The following is a 24,285-nucleotide window of genomic DNA, read 5'->3' on the forward strand; positions in this document are numbered from 1 at the left end:
CCTGCAGGACTTGGTGGGGGGGATCTCGGGCAGGCGAGGGGACATGTGTTCTGACCCTCCTGATGGTGGGCTGCTCTTGTCCACCTGTTAACAACCACTCTTAACACCTTGGTGACACTGCACAGGTGACGCGGGGAGTGGGCGGAGTGGCCTATGCTTTTGCTCTCAGCCGACTATCCCGAAGCAAGTGGCGCTGGGACGGGTCGTGAGGGGACCAGCCGTGACCTCCGCCGACCCTGTCTCTCCCTTTGGATGCAGTCAGCGGAGCCCCGAAAGCGAGAGAGGAGTTTTTCAACCCCCTGCTGAACGAAAACCAGAAGTTGGCGGTGAGGAGGATTCTGAGTGGAGACTGCCGCCCGATCCCCTATGTGCTCTTCGGACCTCCTGGGACTGGCAAGACGGTGACCATCATAGAGGCTGTTTTACAGGTAATGGTGGGTGGGGACGGGGTCGCGGTAAACAGAGCTGTGTGCTCCTGTCATCGGGAAGCATCAGTTTAAACCATAGATCAGAACGTTGGAAAGAGTTTGAAAAATCCCAGTTGTTTCGTATTTAACAAAGTTTGTTATGTGGCTATAGGACTTTAAGAGCTCATTTCCTACGTTTAGACAGGAGTCGCTCCACTTCAGAATCGAAACTGCACAAGTGTCTGGCGCCTCCACTGAGATTTAAATTGAGTTGTGGACATTGTGTTCAGTGTCCTGCGTCGCTGGGGACTCGGGTCGCCTGTGGGTACCCAGGCCCGGGAAGTTTAGGGTCTGGGAGACGGGGACTCCACCACCTGCACACAGTGGCAGGGCCAGGCTCAGACGCATGAGGGGTGACGTGGGCCCATGCAGCAAGTCCACGTCAGGAGCCCTCATGGGTGGGCTTGGCACTGGCCGCTGACCCGTCCCCTTTTGCCTCCCGTGTGTCCTGGGGAAGGTCTTCCACGCTCTGCCGGACAGTCGGATCCTGGTGTGCGCACCCTCCAACAGCGCGGCCGACCTTGTGTGCCTGCGGCTGCACGAGAGCCAGGCACTGCGGCTGGGCGCCATGGTCCGTGTGAACGCCACCTGCAGGTTCAAGGAGGTGAGCGTCCTCCCCCGACCTTGTCCCAACACCGCAGCAGAGCACGAGGACTGTTTCCTTCCTGAAGGTTTAGTGACGTTCTGGGCGTTCCCAGCTATGTTAAATGCTGAAGCTACTCTCTTATTTTTCCCCAAAGGTACAGTTGCTTTTTGGTTCTGTTGGTTTACTATAAACGCTCCCAGTTTGGTTAACAAAAGAGATTGAATCTAGAAAATGTATGTGGTTGTTTTGGGGAAGGATCTGCGGGATTCACTGTTACAGTCGTGGTTCTGGAGTCTGTAAAACATGGACTAAGTTGATAGGAAAACACAAGACGTTCTGATATAAAGAACAATCTTAGATCAATAGTGAGTCACAGCTAACAAGTGGCAGCAGGATGAGCTTATCATTCAGAATTCCAGTCAGCTTTGTGACTGTCCAGTGTAAAGAAATGCTCAGTAACCTGGCAGACGGCCTGCCCCCACAGAGCGCCACAGAGACCATCAGGCCGTATTGCAGAGATGGGGAAGACATCTGGAAGGCCTCTCGCTTCAGGGTGGTCATCACCACGTGCAGCAGCGCGGGACTCTTCTACCAGATAGGGTTGAGGTGGGCTCTTGGGGCTTCCTGGGCAGAGGCGGGGAGGAGGTGGTGTGTTCGCGGAGAGTCGGGAGGTACCCGGGGGTGGGGGCAGGAGCAGGGGGCAGGCGCCCCAGGCAGCGAGGCAAGGCCTTGCTGGGCAGGACACATGGACAAGAGTGACCCCGGGAACGTGCCTTCTCTAGAGTCGGACACTTCACGCACGTGTTTGTGGACGAAGCGGGCCAGGCGAGTGAGCCCGAGTGCCTCATCCCCCTGGGGCTGGTCTCAGACGTCAGCGGCCAGGTGAGGCTCATGCGCTGTAGTCGCCCCAACCTTGGCCCCTGTGCGCCACACACCAGGGGACTCGCTCATGAGACGGATGCCGAGAGCCGTCCCGTTCGTGTCACAGATCATCCTGGCCGGAGACCCCATGCAGCTCGGACCGGTCATCAAGTCCAGACTTGCCACGGCCTATGGGCTGCACGTCTCTATGCTGGAGAGACTGATGTCCCGACCAGCGTATCTGCGAGACGAAGATGCTTTTGGAGCCTGTGGTGCCTACAACCCCTTGTTGGTGAGCTTGGACCCCACGTGCTTCTTGGTGGGACTCGAGCAGAGGGGCCCACGGGGGAGCTCACCACCCTGTGTCCCCTGAGCCACACCCAGGGGCAGGGCCCAAGCAGCCCACCCTCCTGCCACCACCCCCAAAGTGCACCTGAGGCACTTTCAGCAACTCCACGGTCCCAGGAACTCAGGAACTGCTTCCAGGGCCTGCTGAGGGGCTCCCTGGGGGGCCGGCCCTTGCAGGCAGCGCCAGCCCCTCAGTAAGAGAGCTTCAGTCTGTGTCGCTGTGGGAAACGGGAGGGAGCTCTGGAAGTTTACCTGGAAGAGAAGGCAGCGTGTCTGCGGTCTCCCGAGGTACCAGTGGATGTGCCAGTCCCTGGGTTCTCAGCCGACCTCTGATGACACAGAGGGATGGGCCTCAGGGTCTGCATTGCAGGAGCCCCCAGCACCCTGGAGCTCGGGAGCTTTGTGTCCATGGGGTCCCCTGTTGAGGTGAGCCAATAACATTATCCTCTGGGCTCCCCCAGTATAGAGACAAGGAGAGGTTCCCCTCTGGACTTTGAACAGCAAGCCAGGTACGGTGATCGTGGGCAGATGGTCAGGGCAACTGCCTGGGGCCTATTCCACGTTCCAGATTGTCAGCCCCGGGCCCTTTCCCCCTGGAGAACAGGGAGGGCACGTGGGCACAGGGCGGATGGGGCGGCGGGCAGGTGTCCAGGCCAGTACCGCGGGGCCCGGCCCGGCCCAGGGAGAAGCCGTGCTGCTGAGTCAGGTTTGGGGTTTAGATTAGTGTCTCAGAGGCTGGACCTGTCTTGGTGACTGAGTTGAAGTTTGTCAACAGGAGAGTCCTGGGCCTCTGGCCTTCTCACCCCAGGAAGAAGGAAAGACTAGGGTGAACTTCCTGGCCAGTTGGAGGCAGGAAACAAAGCTGTCCTTGCTCCCCGTCTTGGCGCTTCGTCCCCCGGCACCTCGGGGGGCTGGCTGTGGGTAGCCATCCTGCCTCGGGGCCCAGGGCCCGGCTCCCACCGCAGCCAAGCCAGGACCAGCTCCCCGGGCTGCTCTAACGGCCGGGGTCGCGACACAGGGAATCAGGGTGCAGCTTGCAGACAGCCTGCAGCCCCGCACAGGGACACTTTCTCTCCTGTTCTTTTCTGTCAGAGCCCAGTCGCCCGAGGTGGAGGTGCCAAGAGCGCTTCCAAGTCCAGTGGAGGTGCCGGGGGCGGGCGTCACAGGCAGGGCCGCCCGGGTGTGATTCGAGGTGACCACGCACCTTTCCCCTGGAGGCACGTCTGGTGCGCGTGCTAGCTTTGGCCCTGGACCTGCCCCTGCTTCCTACCTGCAGGTGACGAAGCTCGTGAAAAACTACAGGTCCCACTCAGCTCTGCTGGCCCTACCATCCAGACTGTTCTACCACCAAGAGCTGGAAGTCTGCGCAGACCCCAGGGTGGTGACCTCCTTGCTGGGCTGGGAGAAGTTACCCAGGAAGGGCTTCCCCCTCATCTTCCACGGAGTGAGGGTGAGTGTGGGCCGGGCTTGGCAGGAGGGCGACCCCTCAGTGCTACCTACGGTTACACGTCTCCTGGTTACCATGTGGAATCTGGTGGTTAACCCAGCATCATTAACCCGGCATTTCCTGAGAGCTTGTGGTGGGCTTGCTCCCTGCTGTTCCCGGGGCAGAAAAGCCAGTGAGGAAGGGGCTCTGCCCCTGCAGGACCAGCCCCTTGGCACTCGGGTGGCTGCACAGAAGGCCCCGGAGGGGGGTGGCCCGAGGTGGGCATCGAAGGGGGGCATCCTGAGGGAGTTGACAGGGTCGATCGGGGGCTGGGAGGTGAGCAGACCTGAGGAAGCTCCTGCCACCGCCCCACCCCTTCCCCCTGTGATTCGATGGTATCGAGGGGGAGGACCAATCCTGGGGACAGAGCCTGCCCTCCTCCAGGGCCTCACTGGGTGGGGGGCCCCCAGAGGGAGGTGTTAAGACGCCCGGTAGCGCTCACTAAAACCAGGGAGTTTGTACTGGGAGTTTGGTGGTTAGAAGCCGAAGTCAGGTTTGGCGTGAGCCCCTTCCTCGCCAAACTCTCCTGCAGAATTGGGGCTGGAGTGGTGTCTGCCCGTCCTCTCAGCAGCCTGCCTTCCCGGGGACAGCACTCGGCCCCTCGACGTTTAGCTTGACCCGCTGTGTCAGCGGTGGGCTCGTGTGTCCAGGTGTGGCTTGGGGTGCCCATCCTCTGGATGGGAGCGAGTTGGAGGAAGAGGGGGCCCTGTGGGGAGACCAGCGTGGTCGCTTGGCACGAGGCCCCTCCAGGAATGCCGCTCCCCCAGCCTCTGCTCGAAGACTTCCCCAGGTTTCAGGGGCAGCAAAGCAGACGCGGTGGGGGCAGCAGAGCAGTCAGCCAAGAAGGGGAGGTCCACCCGAGAGCACCCACGCTCCCAGTGGAGGGACTGGCCTTGGAGAGGTCAGCTCTGCCCACAGCAACCCATGTGTTTCCTGCAAACTACGTAAGGGTCACAATAGGCTCATTCGCGACAAAAACTGGGTGTAGAAGGGAGTGGTAAATGTGCAAAAACGTTGTGTAGAAGGAAATGGAGACTCGAGGTCCACTGGATAACCTGCCATGGAGCTGTGGAGACGGAGGTGCTCGCTGTGAAAAGAACAGAGTCCAGAAAGGTTACCTTATTCAGTGGGTATTTCTTGGGACCTGACTGTGTACTGGCTCCATTCTGGGCCCCCAGAAGAAAATGAGGGTGAGGCCTCTGGGGCTGGGTTGCAGGGAACAGGGGGGTCCACTCCCACCGTTGGAGCAAAAGGGCATTGTCATCCGTTGTTTCGAGGCTGCAGCACTGCCAGGGCCCTCGCTCCCCCACAGGGCACTCCATCCCTGGAATGAGACCTCCAGGTGTCACCTGTATGCTCCCCTCGTCAGCCCCTCCCCCAGAGCTCCAGAAAGACCCCCATCTCCCTCACTGCTCTGTCCCCAGCCCAGGGCATCTCACAGAGGGGCCCAGTCGAGGGGGCAGCTGAGCCCCAGCAGTGCCCAAGGGGGGCTGGGCCCAAGGCAACTGGGGTCTTGTCCTAAAGGAAGTGCGGCCGGGAGCCGGGAACCTGCGCCCAGACGGCAGGGCTGAGTGGGCAGCGTGGCTGCACCGAAGCCTCAGATTCTGACCGTCTGGCCTGTTACAGGAGAGGCAGCAGCCTTTGGTCTAATTGGAAAACCAGCTTTGGACTTTATTCTCACCTGTTTTCTGCTTCATTCGTCTCAGATTTATCTCTGCTCCTCCCCTCGCTGACTTGCTTACCTTTCCTTTGCTTGTTGTAGTTCCCACGAGGCGGGCGCGTGGCCCCTGTGCTCCTCGCAGGGGCTCGGGTGGCCACGCCCCCCAGCTCTGCCCTTCCACGCGCGTCTTCGTGTCTGTCGAGGTGCTTGAGACTTTATTTTCCCTTTTGACCCAGGAGTTCTAAAGAAGTGTGTTTCCACGTGGTTAAGGATGTTTGGGTGATCTATATTTTACGTCTGAGTGTACTAGGTTCTGATCAAGAACGAGGGCCTGTAAATTCTGCTTTTAAAAACTTGTGGCCACATAGGTATCAGCCGGCCGGCCGCCTCCCCCAGGCCACGAGGTCTGCTCTTGCCAGGACGCACGGGCATTTTGGCAGGGGGTGGGGTCCCAGTTCAGAGACGCGCCCAGCCAACCCTCCTCCCCTGGCATCTGTGCATCCAGAACGAGTCCTTACTGCTGAGCATCCGTCTGTCCTGCTGGACCGCAAGTCTGCACGAGAGCAGCGCTCCTCCTCTGTCTCTGCTGAGTCACCACCCTGACTTCTCCCTAGTTCATAGACCCTTCACAAGCTCCTATCGAGAAAATGACGTTTTTGTGATGGACGTGCCATTCTCTTGTCTTCCTGCTAACTCAGGGCGAGGAAGCTCGAGAGGGGCGAAGCCCATCGTGGTTCAACCCTGCCGAGGCCGTCCAGGTCATGCGCTACTGCTGCCTGTTGGCCAGAAGCATCTCCAGCCAGGTGTCCGCTGGCGACATCGGCGTGATCACGCCTTACCGGAAGCAGGTGTGGGTCTGCCCCAGCCAGCTCCTCTGCGCCTTCCTGTCTGTGGGGTCTGAGGAAGGAAGTTGGACACGGCTCTCTCTGCATCTGTACAGCCGCTGTGCCTGTGCCCCAAACGGGGTGGGGGGGCGGGGGCTGGGGACACGTGGTGACCTCACCTCGGCGCGCATGCGGTCACTGCGTGTGAGAAGGCCCGTCCCCTGGGCTGAGGGAGCCACCTCTGGCCCGCACCCTCCAGCCCCTTGTGCTGGCGGGAGCTGAGCTTTTGTCCTTCTCACAATATCAAGTTGCGTCTCCTTTACTAGCACCTCTGGAGACCTTCACACACCCCCAGTCTTGCTCAGCTCATCAGCTGCCCCCCCTTCAGAACCGTCCCCCACCCCGTCCTCTCCCTCCTGGCTTTCCTGTTGTGGCCACACAGCCTGGTTCCTGTCATAACCACTCAGGCCCCGGGGGTGGGATCCTCTGGACGGCGCTCTCTCCCCGCCAACCCCAGGAGGCGCTCTGGACCCACCCCCACTCTCAGCACAGGGAGTCCTCGCCTCTTGACGCAAAGCCCTGCTCCTGGGAGGTGCTGCCCCGGCCCCGTACACCCCACCTGAGATCGGCGTTTGTGCTGTGAGCGGCGTAGAGTTGATGAGCCGAGATCAGGGGTTGAAAGGCCATGGGGCTCAGTGGTTAACGTTCAGCTTACGCTGTAATATGTAAAGAAATGGTCAGATTTGTGAAATTTTATCTTTGATCTCATCTCCTTCAAAGGTGGAGAAAATCAGAATTCTTTTGCAAAATGTTGATCTGATGGATATAAAGGTTGGATCCGTGGAGGAGTTTCAAGGGCAAGAGTATCTGGTTATCATCATCTCAACTGTAGGTACCCCTGTCCCAGGGGCCTGCGCCAGGCTGGCTGCTGTGCGGGGCCTCCCGGGGGCAGGAGGGGCCTTGGACCATCACCTTGAGCAGTTAACTGTAGGGCGTTCTTTTTAAAAAAAATGAAGTACAGAAACCCAGGAAGAAGTAGTTAAATGTTGGAGAAGGAGGGCTGGGATGTTGAAGGGGCGGGATTGGCAAGGAGCCTGCGGGCCGGGAAGGTTGGCTCGGCTCTCAGAAGTCTGTTCTTCTCTTTAAAATTCCCTTTATGGACAGTGCGTGTTAACTGCTGGCAGGTTGGGGAGTTCAGGTAGGAGGAAAAGCAGCGTTGCCTCAAGCCCCGCACCGGAGGTCACCCCTTGGCGTGTGGAGTGCCCCCTTGGCTGTAGGCGGAACGCCGGGAGGCCTGCTCCTCACCCATTGCCTTTCTCTTCTGTGACCACAGATGGAGTCATACTGACGCTGAACGTTTTTAAATGCTTTTTATATATTGAGTTTCTTTCCACACCGAAAAATTTTAAACACTATTTTTATCCATCTCTGGGTTTCTTAGGTGCGGTCAAATGAAGACATATTTGAAGATGATAGATATTTTTTGGGATTCTTGGCCGACTCAAAAAGATTTAATGTTGCAATCACCAGACCCAAAGCCTTGCTGATTGTGGTGGGAAATCCTCATGTTCTTGTCAGGGTGAGCTGGGGCCCAGGGCTCAGGGAGAGGGGCCCAGGGGGGCAGCGGGATGGCTGTCAGGTGCGAGCCCCGCCCCTTTGTGTGTCGTCAGGATCCGTGTTTCGGGGCTTTGCTGGAGTACAGCATCACGAATGGGGTGTACACGGGATGCAACCTGCCGCCCGAGCTGCAGCCCCTGCAGGAGTGAGCACTGCCGTCTCCTGCCCCTGCGGGCCCTGCCCCTGGGCTGCAGCCACCCTCCACCCGGCCCTGGGATGACATTTGGGGTCAGCGCCTCCTTCCTTTCACAGCTTAATGAGCAAACTTCAGTGCCCCTCGTAAGACCACCCTGGGAAGAGGGGGCTGGCAGCCCCCCCCCCACGGTGGTCCCTGAGCGTGAGCCTGAGCTGTCATGGGGACCCCGCTCACTGGACCCCACATTTCCAAGTCTGCTGCCATGGCCGGGTGTGCGGCCGCCCCTCTCTGCCCAGCAGAGCCCCTGCTGAGAAGCAGTGGCCGGAGGCCACGTTCCACACCCCGAGGGACGCCATCTGGGCTGCGGCCTGCCTAGTTTCCAGCCGTGGCCACAGGCCTGAGACCCCTGGTCTGACGTCTGCTCTCGCTGCTGTCAGCTCCGCACGTAGCCTGTGCCCACCCCTGGGCAGTCTTTGCAGCTGTCACCGAAATAAATGCTTGAGTGGGACACTTGCGTGGCCTCCGCATCCAATATTGGGGTTGGCGGTCAGGCTTTCACATGGCCTCCAGGCCCTTGAGCCACATTCAGTTCACACGCCAGCTGTGTGAAGCCTGGGGGCTCCAGGGCTCTTTGCCCAGAGCTGGGCCGGCAGGGCAGGGGTGGGGGTCAGCATCCTCCCCGCCCTGCATCCTGGTGCAGCTGGGCGGGGCCTGTATCCGAGCCTTTGGAGGCCACAGGCAGGGCCACAGAGACCTTCCCGTGGGTGCTGCAGAGGTGGAGGGTGTGGCGGGAGGGACAGGGCAGACAGTATCCGCACCAGGGTTCCCAAGGCCACCCCAGGACCCTAGCAACCCCCGTGACGGGCTGCCCCCGCCCCTGCTCCTCAGGGCCTTGTCCCTTTGTCGGCAGCTGTGAGCACTGGAAATGCCGTCTCCTGGCTCACAGGTGGGGAAGTTGAGGCCCCGGTGGCTCAGCCCGGAGCCCACAGGGGCCCCCGGGCCTGGGGTTGGGCTCTCCTAACTGCGGACACATCACAAATGGCTGCCGTGGGTCAGTTGGTGGGGGAATGGCTGGGTTCAGAAACAGAGCCAGTAGCTTGTCAGGACATGAGAAGGTTCTGGCCTTGACCGCCTGCATGGGCTGCCAGGACGGTTGTCAGGTCACCCTGAGCAGCCTCGAGCCCCACCTGGCAGAGTCTGAGTGGAAGTCGGTCCCACTGAACCCCCTCGGTCTGCACCTCCTGCCCACTTGCCACCTGGCTCTGCCCCCCTTGGTCTTCTCCGTGGCCGAGTCCCAGTCCAGCACACCCTGCTTTGCCGTGCCACCCTCTCCAGAGCAGGGTCTTGGGGGCCGGGCCTCTGACACCAACCGGTGACAGTGGAGACCTAGAAATTCCGGGGGTGGAGGGAGAACCAGTGTTGGCTGAGCACACGCGGCTGGGTCCCACCCTCCATCCTCCGTGGCGAGTAGCGGGATTTGGTCACCACCACGTGCCAGGGCAGGAGCGGCAGGGGCTGCAGGCAGTAAGGGGCTGGGCGGGCCGGGGACACCTCAGCAGGGTCCCAGAGGTGTCTCTGGGGCGGCAGTACTCGGGGCACACCTGTGTGCCAAGGGCAGGAGGGCACTGCACAGCCTGGCTGGGCCAGAACAGGTAGGACCCCCCATGTGACCTTTGGATGGGGATGGGGGCCGGTGCCCAAGCAGGGACGTCTGCTGCCTGTGGGCAGAAGCGCACGGTGCCTGCCCTCCAAGGGTCAGTCTGTGGGAGGCCGAGCCACCTAGACCAGCATGGAGACCTCGTGAAGCAGAGGTAAGAGGCGCCACAGGGGACTTGCCTGGTGGCGCAGTGGTTAAGAATCCACCTGCCAATGCAGGGGACATGGGTTTGAGTCCTGGTCCAGGAAGATCCCACGTGCCATGGAGCAACTAGCACGTGCACCGCAATTACTGAGCCTGTGCTCTAGAGCCCGTGAGCCACAACTACTGAGCCCACGTGCCACGACTCCTGAAGCCTGCGTGCCTAGAGCCTGTGCTCCACAACAAGAGAAGCCACCACAATGAGAAGCCCACGCACTGCAACAAAGAGTAGCCCCCGCTCGTTGCAACTAGAGAAAGCCTGCGTGCAGCAACGAAGACCCCACACAGCGAAAAAAAAAAAAAAAAACACCGTGGGCAGGTGTGGCTGCACAGAGATCCCCTAAGTGAAACTTGGAAATTGTGTGTCCCGCCCCTCGTTTGTAAGTTATCCAAGCTTTTTCTTCATTTTTTAAAGTTGCTCATGGCCAGCATGTTGTAACTGTTGCCATTTTAAAGTAGAACAGTTCCAGCAGCTTTTTCAGCATCTCCGGCAGACTCAAAATGCCATTGCAATTTGACGCTCGCCCTCGTCCACTTAAAAAGGACCCCAGCAAGCTGTCCTTTCACAGCTGTAATCGTCATGTTATTCTTCCTTCCCACAGAACTGCACCCCAGTGCAGAATGTGCTGGGTTGGAAGTTATGGCGTCACGGAGGGTCTGTTCTCCCGGGCACACGGTGGGCTGTGGCCCGCCGCCCCACCCAGCCCCGCGGGGCCAGCTGAGAGCTCTGGCCAACGAAGGGCCAGCAGAAGTGCCGCAGACTCGAGTGGACCAGCTCCACCTCCTCCACCAGGTGTCTGGGCGCCCCAGGGCGGCGGCTCCAGTCTCCAGAGTGAGGGGGCCGGTGGGGCAGAGCTCCCAGCCCACCTGCTGTCCAAGTGTGGGGTGAGATGACCCTCTGCCGTGTTGTGCCATGGCCTGTCCTATCCAGCACCCTCGGCTGCTCCCAGACAAAACACCTGCAGTACATCGAGGGGGTCGTTTGTCCTAATCTGTGAGACCATGAGGCCAGACCTGGGAACAAGAACTTCCTCTGTGTTCTCAGAATCATTAGGTACGTACTCAATCAACACGATGCACAGACATTGCAAATATTCGTAACAACGTGGAAGTAGAATTGGAAATGCATCAGTTGAGCCGCCCGTCTTCAAGGGCGAACATTACTTGGGGTTCGCCCCAGTGATAAGACATGGTTCGAGCGTTAGGCTTTCTTCCTATTTTTCGTCTTCATTGATATGCGAGCTGATAAAACGTCACCTAAATAGAGATGAGAATGAAGGTTTTACTGTAGTAATGTCCCTCAACCTTCCAAAGCCCTTCCGTGTGTCAAAAGCCACATGTCAATGGATCAGCACGAGAAAGGGCAGGCTGCTCCCCTAATGCCATCCTGCCCCAGAGACAGGATTTGGGGAGAGTAGCCTCCCAGTCTGGGCTGGCCGGGGGTGAGGACGGGAGCAGCCCCTGCTGTCCACCCATGCCCAAGCGGCAGGGAGGGTGGAGCTTGGAGACTGCAGGGTCAGAACCCCTGTCCAGGTGTCACCTCCCCACCCAGGCCCCTCTCTGAGATGAGGACAGCGTCAGAGGGGCTGCCGTAATGGGGTAGGGGTGCAGGGCCGCCAGCTCCAGCTGCGCCCTCTGTCCTGTGGGTCCTGTGCGCTCGTCCTGCCAGCATCCGCCGTGCACCCGCTATGCTCCAGTGGCAACTCTGCCACCTGCCATAGCCACTTGCCAATTCTGAGAGCACGTGGAGACCAGCGGTTTTTCTCCTAACCAGACTAACCAACTGAAATACACCTCAGAAAGTGGCGGCTGTTTGCAGTGGAACTACTACAGGGTGTCTTGGAAGTAACCTGAAGAACCAACGAGACGTTACAGAGAAATAATGGTTCTATTACAGGAGGCACAGAAGATGTAAGTAAATGGAGGGACGTGCCCTGTCCACGCATGGAACAGCCTGAGGCAGCGCAGACTTCCACCTTCCCATCCTCCAAATGCATACGGAAAAGGAAAGGCCATGAATACCTGAGGGAAAAGGAGAATGTGGGGGGCCTTCAACAGCATGTGGGATCACGGAAACGTGCTGCTGCAGGGGAGAGGCCAGCCCTGACTGGAGGTGTCTGGGTTGTTGGGGATGGAAGCAGCCCGACTCCCTCAGTGAGCAGTACACAGGTAGAACGGGTGGGCGTCGCTCAGAAACACTGGTGAGTCTTCAAAAGCACAGCGACCCCCGGACTTCCCTGGCGGTCCAGTGGCTAAGAGTCCGCGCTCCCAATGCAGGAAGCCCGGGCTCCATTCCTGGTGAGGGAACTGGATTCCGCGTGCATGCTGCAACTAAGACCCGGCGCAGCCTAAATAGATCCTCCTGAACCGGGGCACGAACCCGTGTCCCCTGCATCGGCAGGCGGACTCAACACCTGCGCCACCAGGGAAGCCCCGGATGAATTACTGAGTGAAGTTGAAACTCCAGCTATGCTAAATATTTTACAAAGAGCACGTGTATATCCTATTACAGTGGGATGGGGACCTTTTATGAAAGAATAAGAGGTGATACAGCGAGTCTTGCAGGCAGTCTGCATGAAGGTGGCAGCTGGGCTCTGCGCCAGAGACCGAACCCAGGAGGGTGCGAGAGGGGTGGTGCCTGAAGGTGGGCACGGGGGTGTCGGAGCGGAGGGGGTAAAGGTCAGGAAGATGCGGGCACAGGCCGACCGGGAGAATGCCATTGACCAAGGCAAACGGATGGGGTGACGGGGAGGAGGTGCAGGGCTAGAGAGGCCGCGGGACCGCGTGGAGGTGACGCGGGGGGTGGGGGGAGGGCACCGGGGCGACGGCTGCAGTGCACAGGCCGTGAGGAGACGCCCCGCAGCGTCCGCCGGCCGGCTGCCCTGCGTGGGGGGCGGTAGTCCCCCGTCTGCGTCCGCAGCAGCCCGGGTGGGTGGGAGCCTCAGCGCCCACGGTGGCGGCCAGGCTTCAGTAGAGAGCAGAGAGCGGGTGCGGGAGGCGGACGAGGAACCCCCCTCTCCGCGGGGCGGCTCCCGGACGCGGGGCTGGAAGACGGGAGCCCAGGTCGCGGCCGGCCCCACCGCAGCTCCGCCGCGTGCAGCCACCGCCGACCCTCGGGCGAGGGGAGCCCCCCACTCGGCCTCCCCCTCCTCCCTGCCCTGAGGAAGAGGAAGAACCAGTCATTGTTCATTCATTTTATTTAAATATTTTTTGCCAAGTCATCACCGGCGCCGCATCTGCGTGCGGGGGTGGGGGGTGGGGCGGGGGGGCGGAGCCACGCCGCGCGTCGCCGCAGGTAAACAGCCCCCTCCCCGCGGCGGGACCGCAGCCGCCGCCCGCCGCTCGGGGCGGGGGTCCCGCCGCCGCCCCCGCCGGAAAGAAGCGCCGGGGCCGCGCCGTGGCTGCAGCCGAGGCGGGGGCGGCGGCCCCTGCGCCCCCCGCAGCCCGCGCCGGCCCGGGCGGCCCGACCCCTGCCCCGGGGGGCGGCGGCGGAGCGCCCCCCGCCCCCACCGCGGGCCCCGCGCCCCGGGTCCCCCGCGCCCCCCATGCACCACCTCCTGGAGCCGTCCGCGGACATGGCGACGGCGCTGCTGGCCGGCGAGAAGCTGCGCGAGCTGATCCTGCCCGGCGCGCAGGACGACAAGGCGGGCGCCCTGGCCGCGCTGCTGCTGCAGCTCAAGCTGGAGCTGCCGTTCGATCGCGTGGTCACCATCGGCACCGTGCTGGTCCCCATCCTGCTGGTCACCCTGGTCTTCACCAAGAACTTCGCAGGTGAGGCCGGAGGCGCGCGGCGGGAGGGGCGCGTGCCCTCCCGGGCCACCCTCTCTGCGCCAGCCGCCGCCGCGGGCCTCCCCACTGGGGCCGGCCGTGTGGGCGGTGTCCCGGGGTCTCCCCGCAGACCCTCAACACTCCCCCACCCTTGCATGTGTCGCCGGTCGCTGGGGCTGCCTCCCTGACCCCTCTCTTCCGATGTATTGAATTTACCTTCCGTGGGCTCACACCTGGCGGACCCGGCGGTCCCAGGCATCAAGGAGATGTGGGGTCTGGTGTGGAAGAGGGGCGACCAGAAGGGGGAGTGGGCAGGGTCTGAGGGAAGGAGGAGTGGCCAGGTGGGGACCAAGAAAGGAAGTTACAGGTGATGGGGACAGTGGACACCAAAGCACGGCCTCTGGTCAGGGTTCTGGGGCGGGTGGTGGGATGAAGACGCTGAGAAGTGGGCAGATTCTGGTCGGTTGCTGTGGGGGGGCACTGGGAGCCTGGGCAGGTCTTGGGCAGAGGCCCCCCAGGGCAGGCAGGGCCTGGAGGAGCAGCAGGCACTGGTGGGCAGTGGACCCTCCTGGCCTCAGCAGCAGGCCCAGCGCCTGTGAGGCTGATGCAGGTAGAAGAAGAAATCGGACAAGGGCAGTGACCCCGGCAGCGTGGACGGGATGAGAGGTTGAAGGTGCCGCCAACAGACGTGGTCCTGATTAGGTTCAGTGCATTTGGGGAGCACCTGAGGGCCTCCTAAGGAGAGGTGACCCCGGTGAGGCAGGAAGGAGGAGTGGGCTCCCGGGGCCCAAGGGTCCACACGCGGCAGGTGGGTGGGCGGCTGGAGACGGGAAACGGCCCCCCACGCAGGGTCTGGCTGGCAAGCGGTCTCAGGGCCCAGATGTCCAGGGAGGCCCCTTCGCAGCCCATCAGCCCGTGGCACGGAGGGCGACTCTCCCCTGAGGGACGTGGACAGGCTTCCTTGCACAAAGGACTCACCCGTTAGGGGTCCCTGTGACATGAGGGTGGACGTTGTCCAGGCTGCCTCATCCCACCCCCGGGGGGGCACTCCCGGCCTCAGCACGCTCCCCAGGAGCCTGGGGGGGAGTCAGGCTGTGCACAGGTGTCTCCTGGGGCAGCCTTGACAGATCAGCACAAACTTGTGACTCCAAATGCTAGAGCCTTATCGTCTCACCGTGCAGAGGCCCGAAGTCCCGAAGTCCAAACTCCAGGTGTGGGCGGGCCATGCTCCCGAAGCCCCAGGCAGAGTCCCTCCTTGCCTCTCCAGTGCTGGAGGCGCCGCAGTCCTGCGCCCTCCTTGGCTTCACTGTGGCCGCATCACCTGATCTCTGCCTGCATTTTCACACCTCCTCCTGGGTGTCTGTCCAAATTTCCCTCCTCTTATGAGGACACCAGTCATTGGATTGGGGCCCCCTTGATCCAGCGTGACTCATGTCAACTTGATCACATCTGCAAAGACTCTTTCCAAACAAGGTCACATTCACAGGGACCAGGGCTTGGGGCTAGAATATCTTTTGGGGGAACAATCCTACCCACTCCAGATGCACACGGTGGGGTAGGCTGAGGACTCAGTCGCCGTCAGGCGACCTCCTGTGACAGGGCCCCCACCTTGATATCCTGCTGTGAACCAGCTTCCCCCATGTGGGGGGGCCTCAGCACCTCTGCATCCAGCCAGGCTGGGCTGCTGGGTCTCCCCGAGTGTGTCCTTCATCTCTGCTCCTGGCGGTGCCCTTGGTCTCCCTGTGCCGCCTGCCCTTTCACACCCACCTGCGTGTGTCTGGGGACACTCCTGGGCCCGATGCTGGTCGGGAGGGGCCCGGTGCCTCCCTAGCGAGGGCGAGGCAGGCCTTCTGAGCCAGGGCAGGCGGGTGCCGGTCCTGCGGCCCAGCACCCCGCGACCCAAAATCCACTCGGTGGAGCATGTCTGGCGCGTGGGGCCCAGGTCTGCCCCATGGTAATCCTGTTCCAGGTCACAGAGCAAATGGGGAGTGGCGGTGGCTTCACGAGCTCTCCCGCTGCTGAGTGACTGAGGCCGCGCAGTCCCCTCGCTCCCACCGCGGTTCGGGGCAGTGGCGGCTGCCTCTCCTGCTCTCCTGGATCAGGGTCCGTCTACCTGGCGCTCCTCACAGAGCTCAGAATCGTCCCCGGGTCCCTTCTCCAGATGTGAGGACAGTAGGGGACCACTGCAGTGGACCAAAGGGGGGCAAGAGGAAGCAAGGTCAGAAGCTCTGACCCTCAAGGGGCGCTGGAGGCCCCTCCAGCTGCATCCCCCACCCCCAGACAGGAGCACACCCGACCCGTCCCCTCAGCACTGGGTCGCCATCCATCTTCAGGTTCCGAGCCCAGAGTATGTCCTGCCACTGCTGGAAGGATCCACGTCCCATCCACTGGAGCCCAGCTCAGCTCGAGGGGACCCGGCGCTCACCCCCACCAGCCCACCCAGCGCCCAGATCCTCACCTGGTGCCCTGGCGCAGGGGGCGGGGGTCCGACGTGTCTGCCTGTTGGTGACACGTGGGCAAGCACGTGCTGGCCGTTGGGCTCATGGTGAGGAGCCGGCCCGGCGGGGACCTCCCTGGACGCCGGGGCCTGTGCGCATCCCCAGGCTGGAGGGTGGCAGGTGGCGGGAAGGCCCCGGTGGCTCCACAGACACCCGCGCTGTGCAGACCCGTTCGGTGGTGGATGGAGGGTCAGCGGGGCATTGAAGGGCTACCGGCTTCTCCAGATGTTATGTGGGCCCTGGGAAGGGGGGACCAACAGCTGCTTTTTCCTAAACTGGCCAAACGCAGGCAGACCTCGTTTTATTGTGCTTCGCAGATATTGCGTTTCTCACGATTTGAAGGTTTGTGACCACCCTGCGACGAGCAGGTCTCCTGGTGCCATTTCCCAACAGCATTTGCTCAGTTCGTGTCTCTGCGCCATATTTTGGTAATTCTCACAATATTTCAAGCTTTTTCCTTATTAATACATTTGTTACGGTGACCTGTGAGCAGTGATCTTTGATATTACTATTGCGAAAAGATTACGACTCGCTGAAGGCTCGGACGGTGGATAGCATTTTTTAGCAATAAAGTATTTTTAATTAAGGTACGTACGTTGGTTTTTAGACATACGTGCAGCGTGTAGACATAGACCACAGTGGAGTATAACCAGTGCTTTCATACGCGCTGGGGGAGAAAAGAATTTGTGTGACTTGCTTCGTTGTGATCTTTGCTTTAGCGCTGGCGTCTGGAACCAAACCCTCGACATCTCCGAGATGCCTGTAACGGGTGTGCCTCTTCTACCCTCAGTCAGGCAGGGTCTCCAAAGGAACTGGGGCGCTCGCGCTGGGAGGGGACGCTGTCGAGGGCTGGGCTTGGCCTGGGGACCGGGAGCAGCCCCGGGATTGCAAGCGATTCGGAATCGCACACGCGGCTCCTTCCCCGAAGCAGCCTCGCAAGCCCTGGCAGCTGCTCTGGCTCGATGTTCTCCACGGCACCGCAGTCGGCCCCGCGCGCTCCACGACGGGGTCTCTGGGAGCACTCGGGGCTGCGAGGGCCCTGGCCCCGGTGTCCTCTCGGGGCATAGCCAGGGGCGCTCGGGTCCGGAGTCCACACAGTGCCATCCTCAGGAAAGGTGCCCTGGGTGAGCTGGCTGGGTCTGCGGGTCCCCGTCGGACACCCGTGCTGGCACCGCAGTGTTTGAGCGCCCGGTGCCCAGGCCCCTTGGCTCAGCGGTCGCCCTCACCCCCAACCAGAGTCCGGCCCAGCACCCAGGCCCCTGCAGCTCAAGTCAGGACATGCGGCCACAGCTCTTCCAGGCCAGGGTCACTGCACACGTGTGTCCTGAGGCACCGGCATGACACATTCCGGTCTCTGCTAGGCTGTTGGACCTGCTTTGCAGGTCAGGGAAAGACAGAGACCCCGGTGTAGAGCCCGAGAGGCCCTGGAGCTGGGCCTCTCCTGAGCCAGGGCTCATCCCTCCTCCCCTCCCAGCAGCCAGGGGGCGGTGGCAGACGTGAGAGGATGTGGGGACCCATGGGGGCCCTGCTTCCATCCACGGGTGACCCAGCTCCCCTGTGCCTGCAGCACTCACGGCCAGAGGACAGGCCCCCTCCGTGCCCCAGAGCCGCGGCACCCTCCCAGTTCCCCTGGGGCCTGGACCAGGGCCCTGGGGGTCCCAGGGACCTCTCCCCGCCATCCTTTTCCCCCAGAGAAGAGCGTCTGCCCTTCCGTGGCCTGGAGTTGGCTGTGAGGACAAAAAGCAAGTGAATAAAATGCTGTCTTCTCAACCACGAGGGGGGATCCTGTGCCTTTTCCACGTTCTCTGAGCCCAACTCACCGCTAGGCCCCAAACCTGTGTCCTCGTCAGGGGCCTTGGGCTGTGGGTACCAGCGTTTCCTGACCCAGCGCCATCCTCGGCCAAGCCCGTCCCTCGTGCGCCCACGGCACAGCCTCCTCACGGAGCCCCTGGCCTCGCCACCACAGCCGAGCAGAGCTCACCGCCCGTCACTCCTGCCCCCAGCCCTCCGTGACTCCCCAGTGCCTGCCACGTGGAGCCCCAGGTCCTGCTGCCGTGGCCGTTGGACCACACCACCTGGAACGAGCTGTGGGCCCCACTCCGGTGACCCTGAGGCCCACCTCAAGCCCCCCTCAACCCTCAGGATGGTGCGGGGCTGCCACGCTGGTGGCAATGGCTGGGGCTCTGCGTATGTAAGAGGCCAGGTGACCTCCGTGCACTGGGACCGAAGACACTTGCGGGGTCTCCGTGCCCAGATGTGTAGCTGGCCCCCTCGGCCCCTGCGAGGCACCAGCAGTGACTTCAAAGGCCGGGCTTAACGTGGGGCAGGCCTTGGGAGGGGCCTGCACAGACAGACAGACAGACAGGTGCGTTGGTCCCTGCTGCTTCCTGGTCTCAAGCCTCGTGGGGTGAGGGCCGTAAGCTGGAGCGGAGGGAGACTCGGCGGACCCGCCCTGGGGGCCGTTCTTCGGGGCGCGAGGGAGGGTCCAGGCTAGGGCGGGCTGGCATGTATGCTAGCTGTGGTCGGGCTGGGGGCAGTGACCTCCTGTCAGGGGGACGCTGCGCTCTGGGCGGGCGCCCGGGCTCTGCCACTTGCAAGAGGGCACATGTGCCCAGCCTGTGGTGACAAGGACTGGAGCCTGGCCTGACAGCCGAGTGGCCCCGCCTTCAGGGGCCGTGAACGGTGACGCCTGCCCTGAGCACGGCTCCGAGCCGGCCAAGCTCTTCCCTCTGAGAAGCATTCAACGGGAGGCCCACCTGGAGGGCAGGGTGGGGGGCGGGGACAGCGTCCCACGTTCTCCGCTGTTGGTTGGCACCTGTCCTTACCTGGGGGGAGACAGCTCAGTGACGACCGTTTTTCCTGCGTGACATTGTGGGCTGGGTGGTGAATCCTTCCTGTCGGATCCCCGGGGTGGCTGCCCCTGCCCACCCAGTGTCCGGGGACCCCAGGCCTGCCCTTCCCCAGGACAGTGGGTCTTGGGGGGACACTCCTCAACTCTCAAGAGCAGGCAGGGCCACTTTTGCTGTTCCTTAGATGTGCCACCGTAACCGGCTCTGGGTAGGTAGGACCCGGCCAAGACACCTGCCCTTCTCAAGATGGAGCCCGTGGCAGTGCCAGGCTGGGGGCTGGTCCAGCTGTGCCACTGGAAGAGAAGCCCCAGCTGAGTGGTGTGGCCTGTGCCGCCCTCTCTAGGACTCATCCCTGTGTGCACATGGGGACGTTATGGCACTCGAAGGGGGGCCTGAGGTTCCAAGTGCAGGTCGGCCCCCCAGGGCGGGGTGGGCACGGCCGTACCCTCCACCTCCAACCCACCTCTGTCTGTGCCACAGCTGACTGCAGTACGTGGGGGGCAGGGTACCCGGGGGGAGACCCACGCCACCACGCTGAGATGTGCGGAAGGGGGCTCAGCGCGGGGCAGGCGGGAGGGGTCCGATGCCCGGCTCGCCCCCAGCCCCCTCTCCTCTCTGCCCCCAGAGGAGCCCATTTACTGCTACACGCCGCACAACTTCACCCGCGACCAGGCGCTGTACGCCCGCGGCTACTGCTGGACGGAGCTGCGGGATGCGCTGCCCGGCGTGGACGCCAGCCTGTGGCCGTCGCTGTTTGAGCACAAGCTGCTGCCCTACTCGCTGCTGGCCTTCGCGGCCATCATGTACGTGCCCGCGCTGGGCTGGGAGTTCCTGGCGTCCACGCGCCTCACCTCCGAGCTCAACTTCCTGCTGCAGGAGATCGACAACTGCTACCACAGGGCTGCCGAGGGCCGCGCGCCCAAGATCGAGAAGCAGATCCAATCCAAGGGGCCCGGCATCACGGAGCGCGAGCGGCGTGAGATCATCGAGAACGCGGAGAAGGAGAAGAGCCCCGAGCAGAACCTGTTCGAGAAGTACCTGGAGCGCCGCGGCCGCAGCAACTTCCTGGCCAAACTCTACCTGGCGCGGCACCTGCTCATCCTGCTGCTCAGCGTGGCGCCCATCTCCTACCTGTGCACCTACTACGCCACCCAGAAGCAGAATGAGTTCACCTGCGCGCTGGGCGCGGCCCCGGGTGGCGGCCCGGCCGTGCGTGTCACCTGCAAGCTGCCATCTGTGCAGCTGCAGCGCATCGTGGCGGGCGTGGACATCGTGCTGCTCTGCTCCATGAACCTCATCATCCTCGTCAACCTCATCCACCTCTTCATCTTCCGCAAGAGCAACTTCATCTTCGACAAGCTGCACAAGGTGGGCATCAAGACCCGCCGGCAGTGGCGCCGCTCGCAGTTCTGCGACATCAACATCCTGGCCATGTTCTGCAACGAGAACCGCGACCACATCAAGTCGCTCAACCGGCTGGACTTCATTACCAACGAGAGCGACCTCATGTACGACAACGTGGTGCGGCAGCTGCTGGCCGCGCTTGCGCAGTCCAACCACGACGCCACGCCCACCGTGCGCGACGAGGGCGTGCAGACCGTGGACCCCAGCGCCAACCCCGCCGAGCCCGAGGGCGCCGCTGAGCCGCCCGTGGTCAAGCGGCCCCGCAAGAAGATGAAGTGGATCCCCACCAGCAACCCGCTGCCCCAGCCCTTCAAGGAGCCTCTGGCCATCATGCGCGTGGAGAACAGCAAGGCCGAGAAGCCCAAGCCCGTGCGCCGCAAGACGGCCACCGACACACTGATTGCGCCGCTGCTGGACGCGGGCGCACGCGCCGCGCACCATTATAAGGGTGGCGGGGGCGACACGGGCCCGCCCCCCGACAAGAAGCATGCCCGCCACTTCTCCCTGGACGTGCATCCCTACATCCTGGGCACCAAGAAGTCCAAGGCCGAGGCCATGCCTGCCGCCCTGCCAGCCTCCCGGAGCCAGGAAGGGGGCTTCCTGTCCCAGGCAGAGGAGTGTGGGCTGGGCCTGACCGCGGCACCCACCACAGGTAGGGATGGGCAGGGCTGGAGGGGTGTGAAAGGGGTTAAGGACTGAACCAGCTGGGTGGAAGCAGGGGGTGGGCAGGGGAGCCAGCTGCCGGGGTGACGACAGGCGGGACCCTCACTCGAGGGCCCTGTGAAGCACACGGGATGAAGGGCTGGCGGGGACACACGGTAAGGTTGCTCGGCACCTGAAGAAGGTTCTGGAAACGGGCGCTGTGTTCCTGGGGCGGCCAGAGCCCCTCCAGGCCGGCCGCTGTGTGCGGGAGCTTCAGAGCCTGAGCGGGCCAGGCGGGAGGAGGGGGGAGGCAGCGGGTGGGGAGAGGGGCCTGCAGAGGCTCTGTGCTCTGGGCTGTTTGCAGATGCACCGCTCCCCGCAGAGCCAGCCCGGGCCGCGCTGCCCTCAGGGGGCCCGTTTCACATCTGCTCGCCCTCCGCCGCCCCCGCCACGGCCCCTCTGTCGCCAGCCAGCCTGGGCAAGCCTGACCCCCTCGCCGTCCTGAGCCGCAACGCCACCCGCCCGCTGCTGCATATCAGCACCCTGTATGAGGCACGGGAGGAGGAGGACGTGGCCCCCCGAGCGCCCCCGGATGTGGGCAGCCTCCTCACCATCCCTCCCCCACAGCAGATCCTCATTGCCACCTTTGAGGAGACAAGGACAGCAGTGAGTGCTGTGGAGTTCTGAGGGGACAGGGCTGCCCAGGCCGTCGCAGGCCCCCCTGCATGACCGCAGTGCGCCACTGCCCCCAGCGCCCCCGTGGACGCGGCCTCTGCTTCGCCCGGCACCGCCCACACCCTGGCCTCCTGTGCGCATGCCACGGGGCTCAGCACCTCGCCTCCCCAGCCCCTCAGATGGCACCGTCGGGGCGCTGGCTGGGCCAGGGGCTGGCCGCGACCCCCGTCGAGCCCGTGGCCAGAAAGGCCCAGAGCCACCCCCCGCCCCCTGCATCAGGCGCTCGGCTGTGAAATGAAGAATTTATTTTTTTAGTTGATTTTGTCTTAGGCCTGGGACGCTGGCCCATGAGGGGCCGGGCAGTGGCAGGACAACTCAGGAGGGAGCTGGGGGTGGTGGCACGTCAGGGCTGCCCCCTGCAGGGACCGGGAGCCCTCGGTGGGAGGGGCCCCCCTCCAGTCAAAGGTCAACGTGCACTTTCTCCTCGTATCCCGACAAACCTGTACTTTATTTTACTATGATTACTGTAACTAGCGAGTATATTTATTACCAGGAGGCTTCAGACGCATTCAAAACAAAGGATGTCGTGTGTGTGAGTGTGGGAGCGTGCGGAAGAGAGAGCGAGGGCGCCAGCGTGCCAGTGGGTGTGTGCGTTAGCGGTAAGCGTGCGAGTGTGTGCGTGAGTGCGCACGGGTGAAGCAGGGCGAGGGCGCCAGCATGCCAGCGAGGGCAGGAATCCAACGCAATAACCACGTCCCTCCAAGGCCATCAGCACCCCCCCGCCCGAGGGTCCACGACGCTTCCGTGGGAGCCCAGGGCCGGCGCTGGGCGGGGCCATCCCTATTACCTCAGCCACGGCGACAACGTGACAGTATTAACAAGGTAGCACCGAGCATATCAATAAAGATTATTCTGATACCCCTGAGTCCTGAGTGGTCCATCCTGCCGGAGGCCTGTGGTCCAACTGAGGCCTCCTGTGTCCAGGGCCTCCACCCAACCTGCACGGGGTGGAGGTGCTGGGGGCAGCAGGGCCATGGGAGGCGCCCCGATGCCCTCCAGGTCGCCTGGGGGCCCTGCTGCATCCACAGCTGAACGAGAACACACAGTCCTCGTGCGGCTGACACACCGTGGTCTCCAGCTAACGTGCGTGCATGCTGGGCCACGGGGTGATTCACACAGACTCAGTGGAGATGGAGTGCGCCCTCCCAGGAAGCCGGCCCCCCCATCAGACGCTTGAGGGCAGGGGCTGCCAGGTACACTTGGGGGGAATAGCAAGAACTGGCAGGACTCAGGAGGGCTTCCTGGAAGGGGTGCCCCTGATGTGCTCTGGAGGTGTTCATGTCATGGGGATCGCAGGCGCGGGGGTGCTTTCCTCACCAGGCCCAGATGCAGGTGGGGCTGAGGCTGGCCCCGGGCGTGCACCAGGGAGTCACACACCCCATAGGCCACAGCAGGAGACCCCGAGGGTCTGAAGAGAGGCTCCTTGGAGGCAGGTAGCTGGGGCAGCTGGGCCAGAAACCCCTGGGGGCTAGACCAGGTGGGCTGCGGGCCTCAATCACAAGGGGGCTCAGGCGAGACCGGGGTGGGACCACCTGCTGCACCGTGTGGAGGCCTGACTGGTCTGGCCTCCTCGAAGCCCCTCTGCAGGCCCCTCCCTGGAGCAGCCCTGAGCTGGGCAGGCTGGGCTTCCCGGGAGTGCAGCCGATCCGTCATCCAGGGCTGCGTCCCAACTTGGGTGTTTCTGTTTTTGTTTTTCATACATTTATTTCTTTTCGGCTGCGTGTGGGCTTCCTCTGGTTGCGGTGCGCGGGCTTCTCGTTGCAGTGGCTTCTCTTGTTGCGGAGCACGGGCTCTGAGCGCGCGGGCTCAGTAGTTGTGGCTTGCAGGCTCTATAGAGCACAGGCTTAGTAGTTGTGGTGCACAGGCTTAGCTGCTCCGCGGCATGTGGGATCTTCCCGGACCAGGGCTTGAACCCGTGTCCCCTGCACTGGCAGGCAGATTCTGAACCACTGCGCCACCAGGGAAGTCCCCCAACTTGGGTTTTAGATGTAGGTTTTTATCATCACTCAGGCATGGTGAAGCCAAGAGATCAGGAGACGACTGCCACTGCAAAGACAGTTTATCACAGGTCCCAAGAGGAGGGGGCCCCAGGGCCGGTCAGGAGGCAGGGAGAGGGGACACGTGGGCAGGAGCCTTCACTGGGTTTCCGCAGGGAGAGATGTGAGGCAGGGTGAGCAGGCTCAGGACCGGCCAGCGTGAATAATCTCGGTGCGCTCAGGGCGGAGGGGCTGCCCCTAGTTGTCGGTGCCTGGCCCAGATGATTGGGGCAGGCAGAGGGTGGCCCCGAGGACATAGTGCACCTCATGGAGGAGGGATGATCTGGGGCTGTGGATGGCTGGTTTGCTTGTGAAACTGTTTGCTGTCTCTAGGTATTGGCTGACTCTGGGAGTGGCAGTCTCTCCAGGGTCAGCGCGGCCCCAGATGGCAAAACGGTACAATTCATACCCCCTGTTCCCAGAAAGCACTCACCCTCAGCCAGGTCAGGACACTCTCCCCAGCCCAGCATCCCAGGTCATATGGCCAGCTGCCTCTTGGGCTGGCCCTCA

At 62.5% G+C, this 24,285-nt stretch overlaps 2 protein-coding genes across 2 annotated transcripts in view; both read left to right on the forward strand.

The window, feature by feature from the left end:
* MOV10L1 (Mov10 like RISC complex RNA helicase 1) overlaps window positions 1-8,495 on the forward strand; it is a 44,545-nt gene extending 36,050 nt beyond the window's left edge. The window contains exons 17-26 of the mRNA XM_049694351.1: window positions 259-428; window positions 925-1,071; window positions 1,538-1,659; window positions 1,836-1,935; window positions 2,042-2,206; window positions 3,539-3,712; window positions 6,107-6,256; window positions 7,013-7,120; window positions 7,674-7,811; window positions 7,903-8,495. Of these exons, the coding sequence (XP_049550308.1) occupies window positions 259-428; window positions 925-1,071; window positions 1,538-1,659; window positions 1,836-1,935; window positions 2,042-2,206; window positions 3,539-3,712; window positions 6,107-6,256; window positions 7,013-7,120; window positions 7,674-7,811; window positions 7,903-7,998 (1,370 nt within the window). The 3' untranslated portion in view covers window positions 7,999-8,495. The remainder of the gene's footprint in view (window positions 1-258; window positions 429-924; window positions 1,072-1,537; window positions 1,660-1,835; window positions 1,936-2,041; window positions 2,207-3,538; window positions 3,713-6,106; window positions 6,257-7,012; window positions 7,121-7,673; window positions 7,812-7,902) is intronic.
* Window positions 8,496-13,366: 4,871 nt separating this feature from the next.
* On the forward strand, window positions 13,367-22,597 carry PANX2 (pannexin 2). The gene is made up of 3 exons (XM_004279605.3): window positions 13,367-13,614; window positions 19,584-21,014; window positions 21,369-22,597. Exons 1-3 carry the CDS (start codon window positions 13,389-13,391, stop codon window positions 21,689-21,691), a joined length of 1,980 nt encoding a protein of 659 aa, XP_004279653.1. The 5' UTR covers window positions 13,367-13,388; the 3' UTR covers window positions 21,692-22,597.
* The last annotated feature ends 1,688 nt before the right edge of the window (window positions 22,598-24,285 follow it).

Source organism: Orcinus orca, chromosome 11 (assembly GCF_937001465.1).
Source record: "Orcinus orca chromosome 11, mOrcOrc1.1, whole genome shotgun sequence".
Lineage (NCBI taxonomy): Eukaryota > Metazoa > Chordata > Mammalia > Artiodactyla > Delphinidae > Orcinus > Orcinus orca.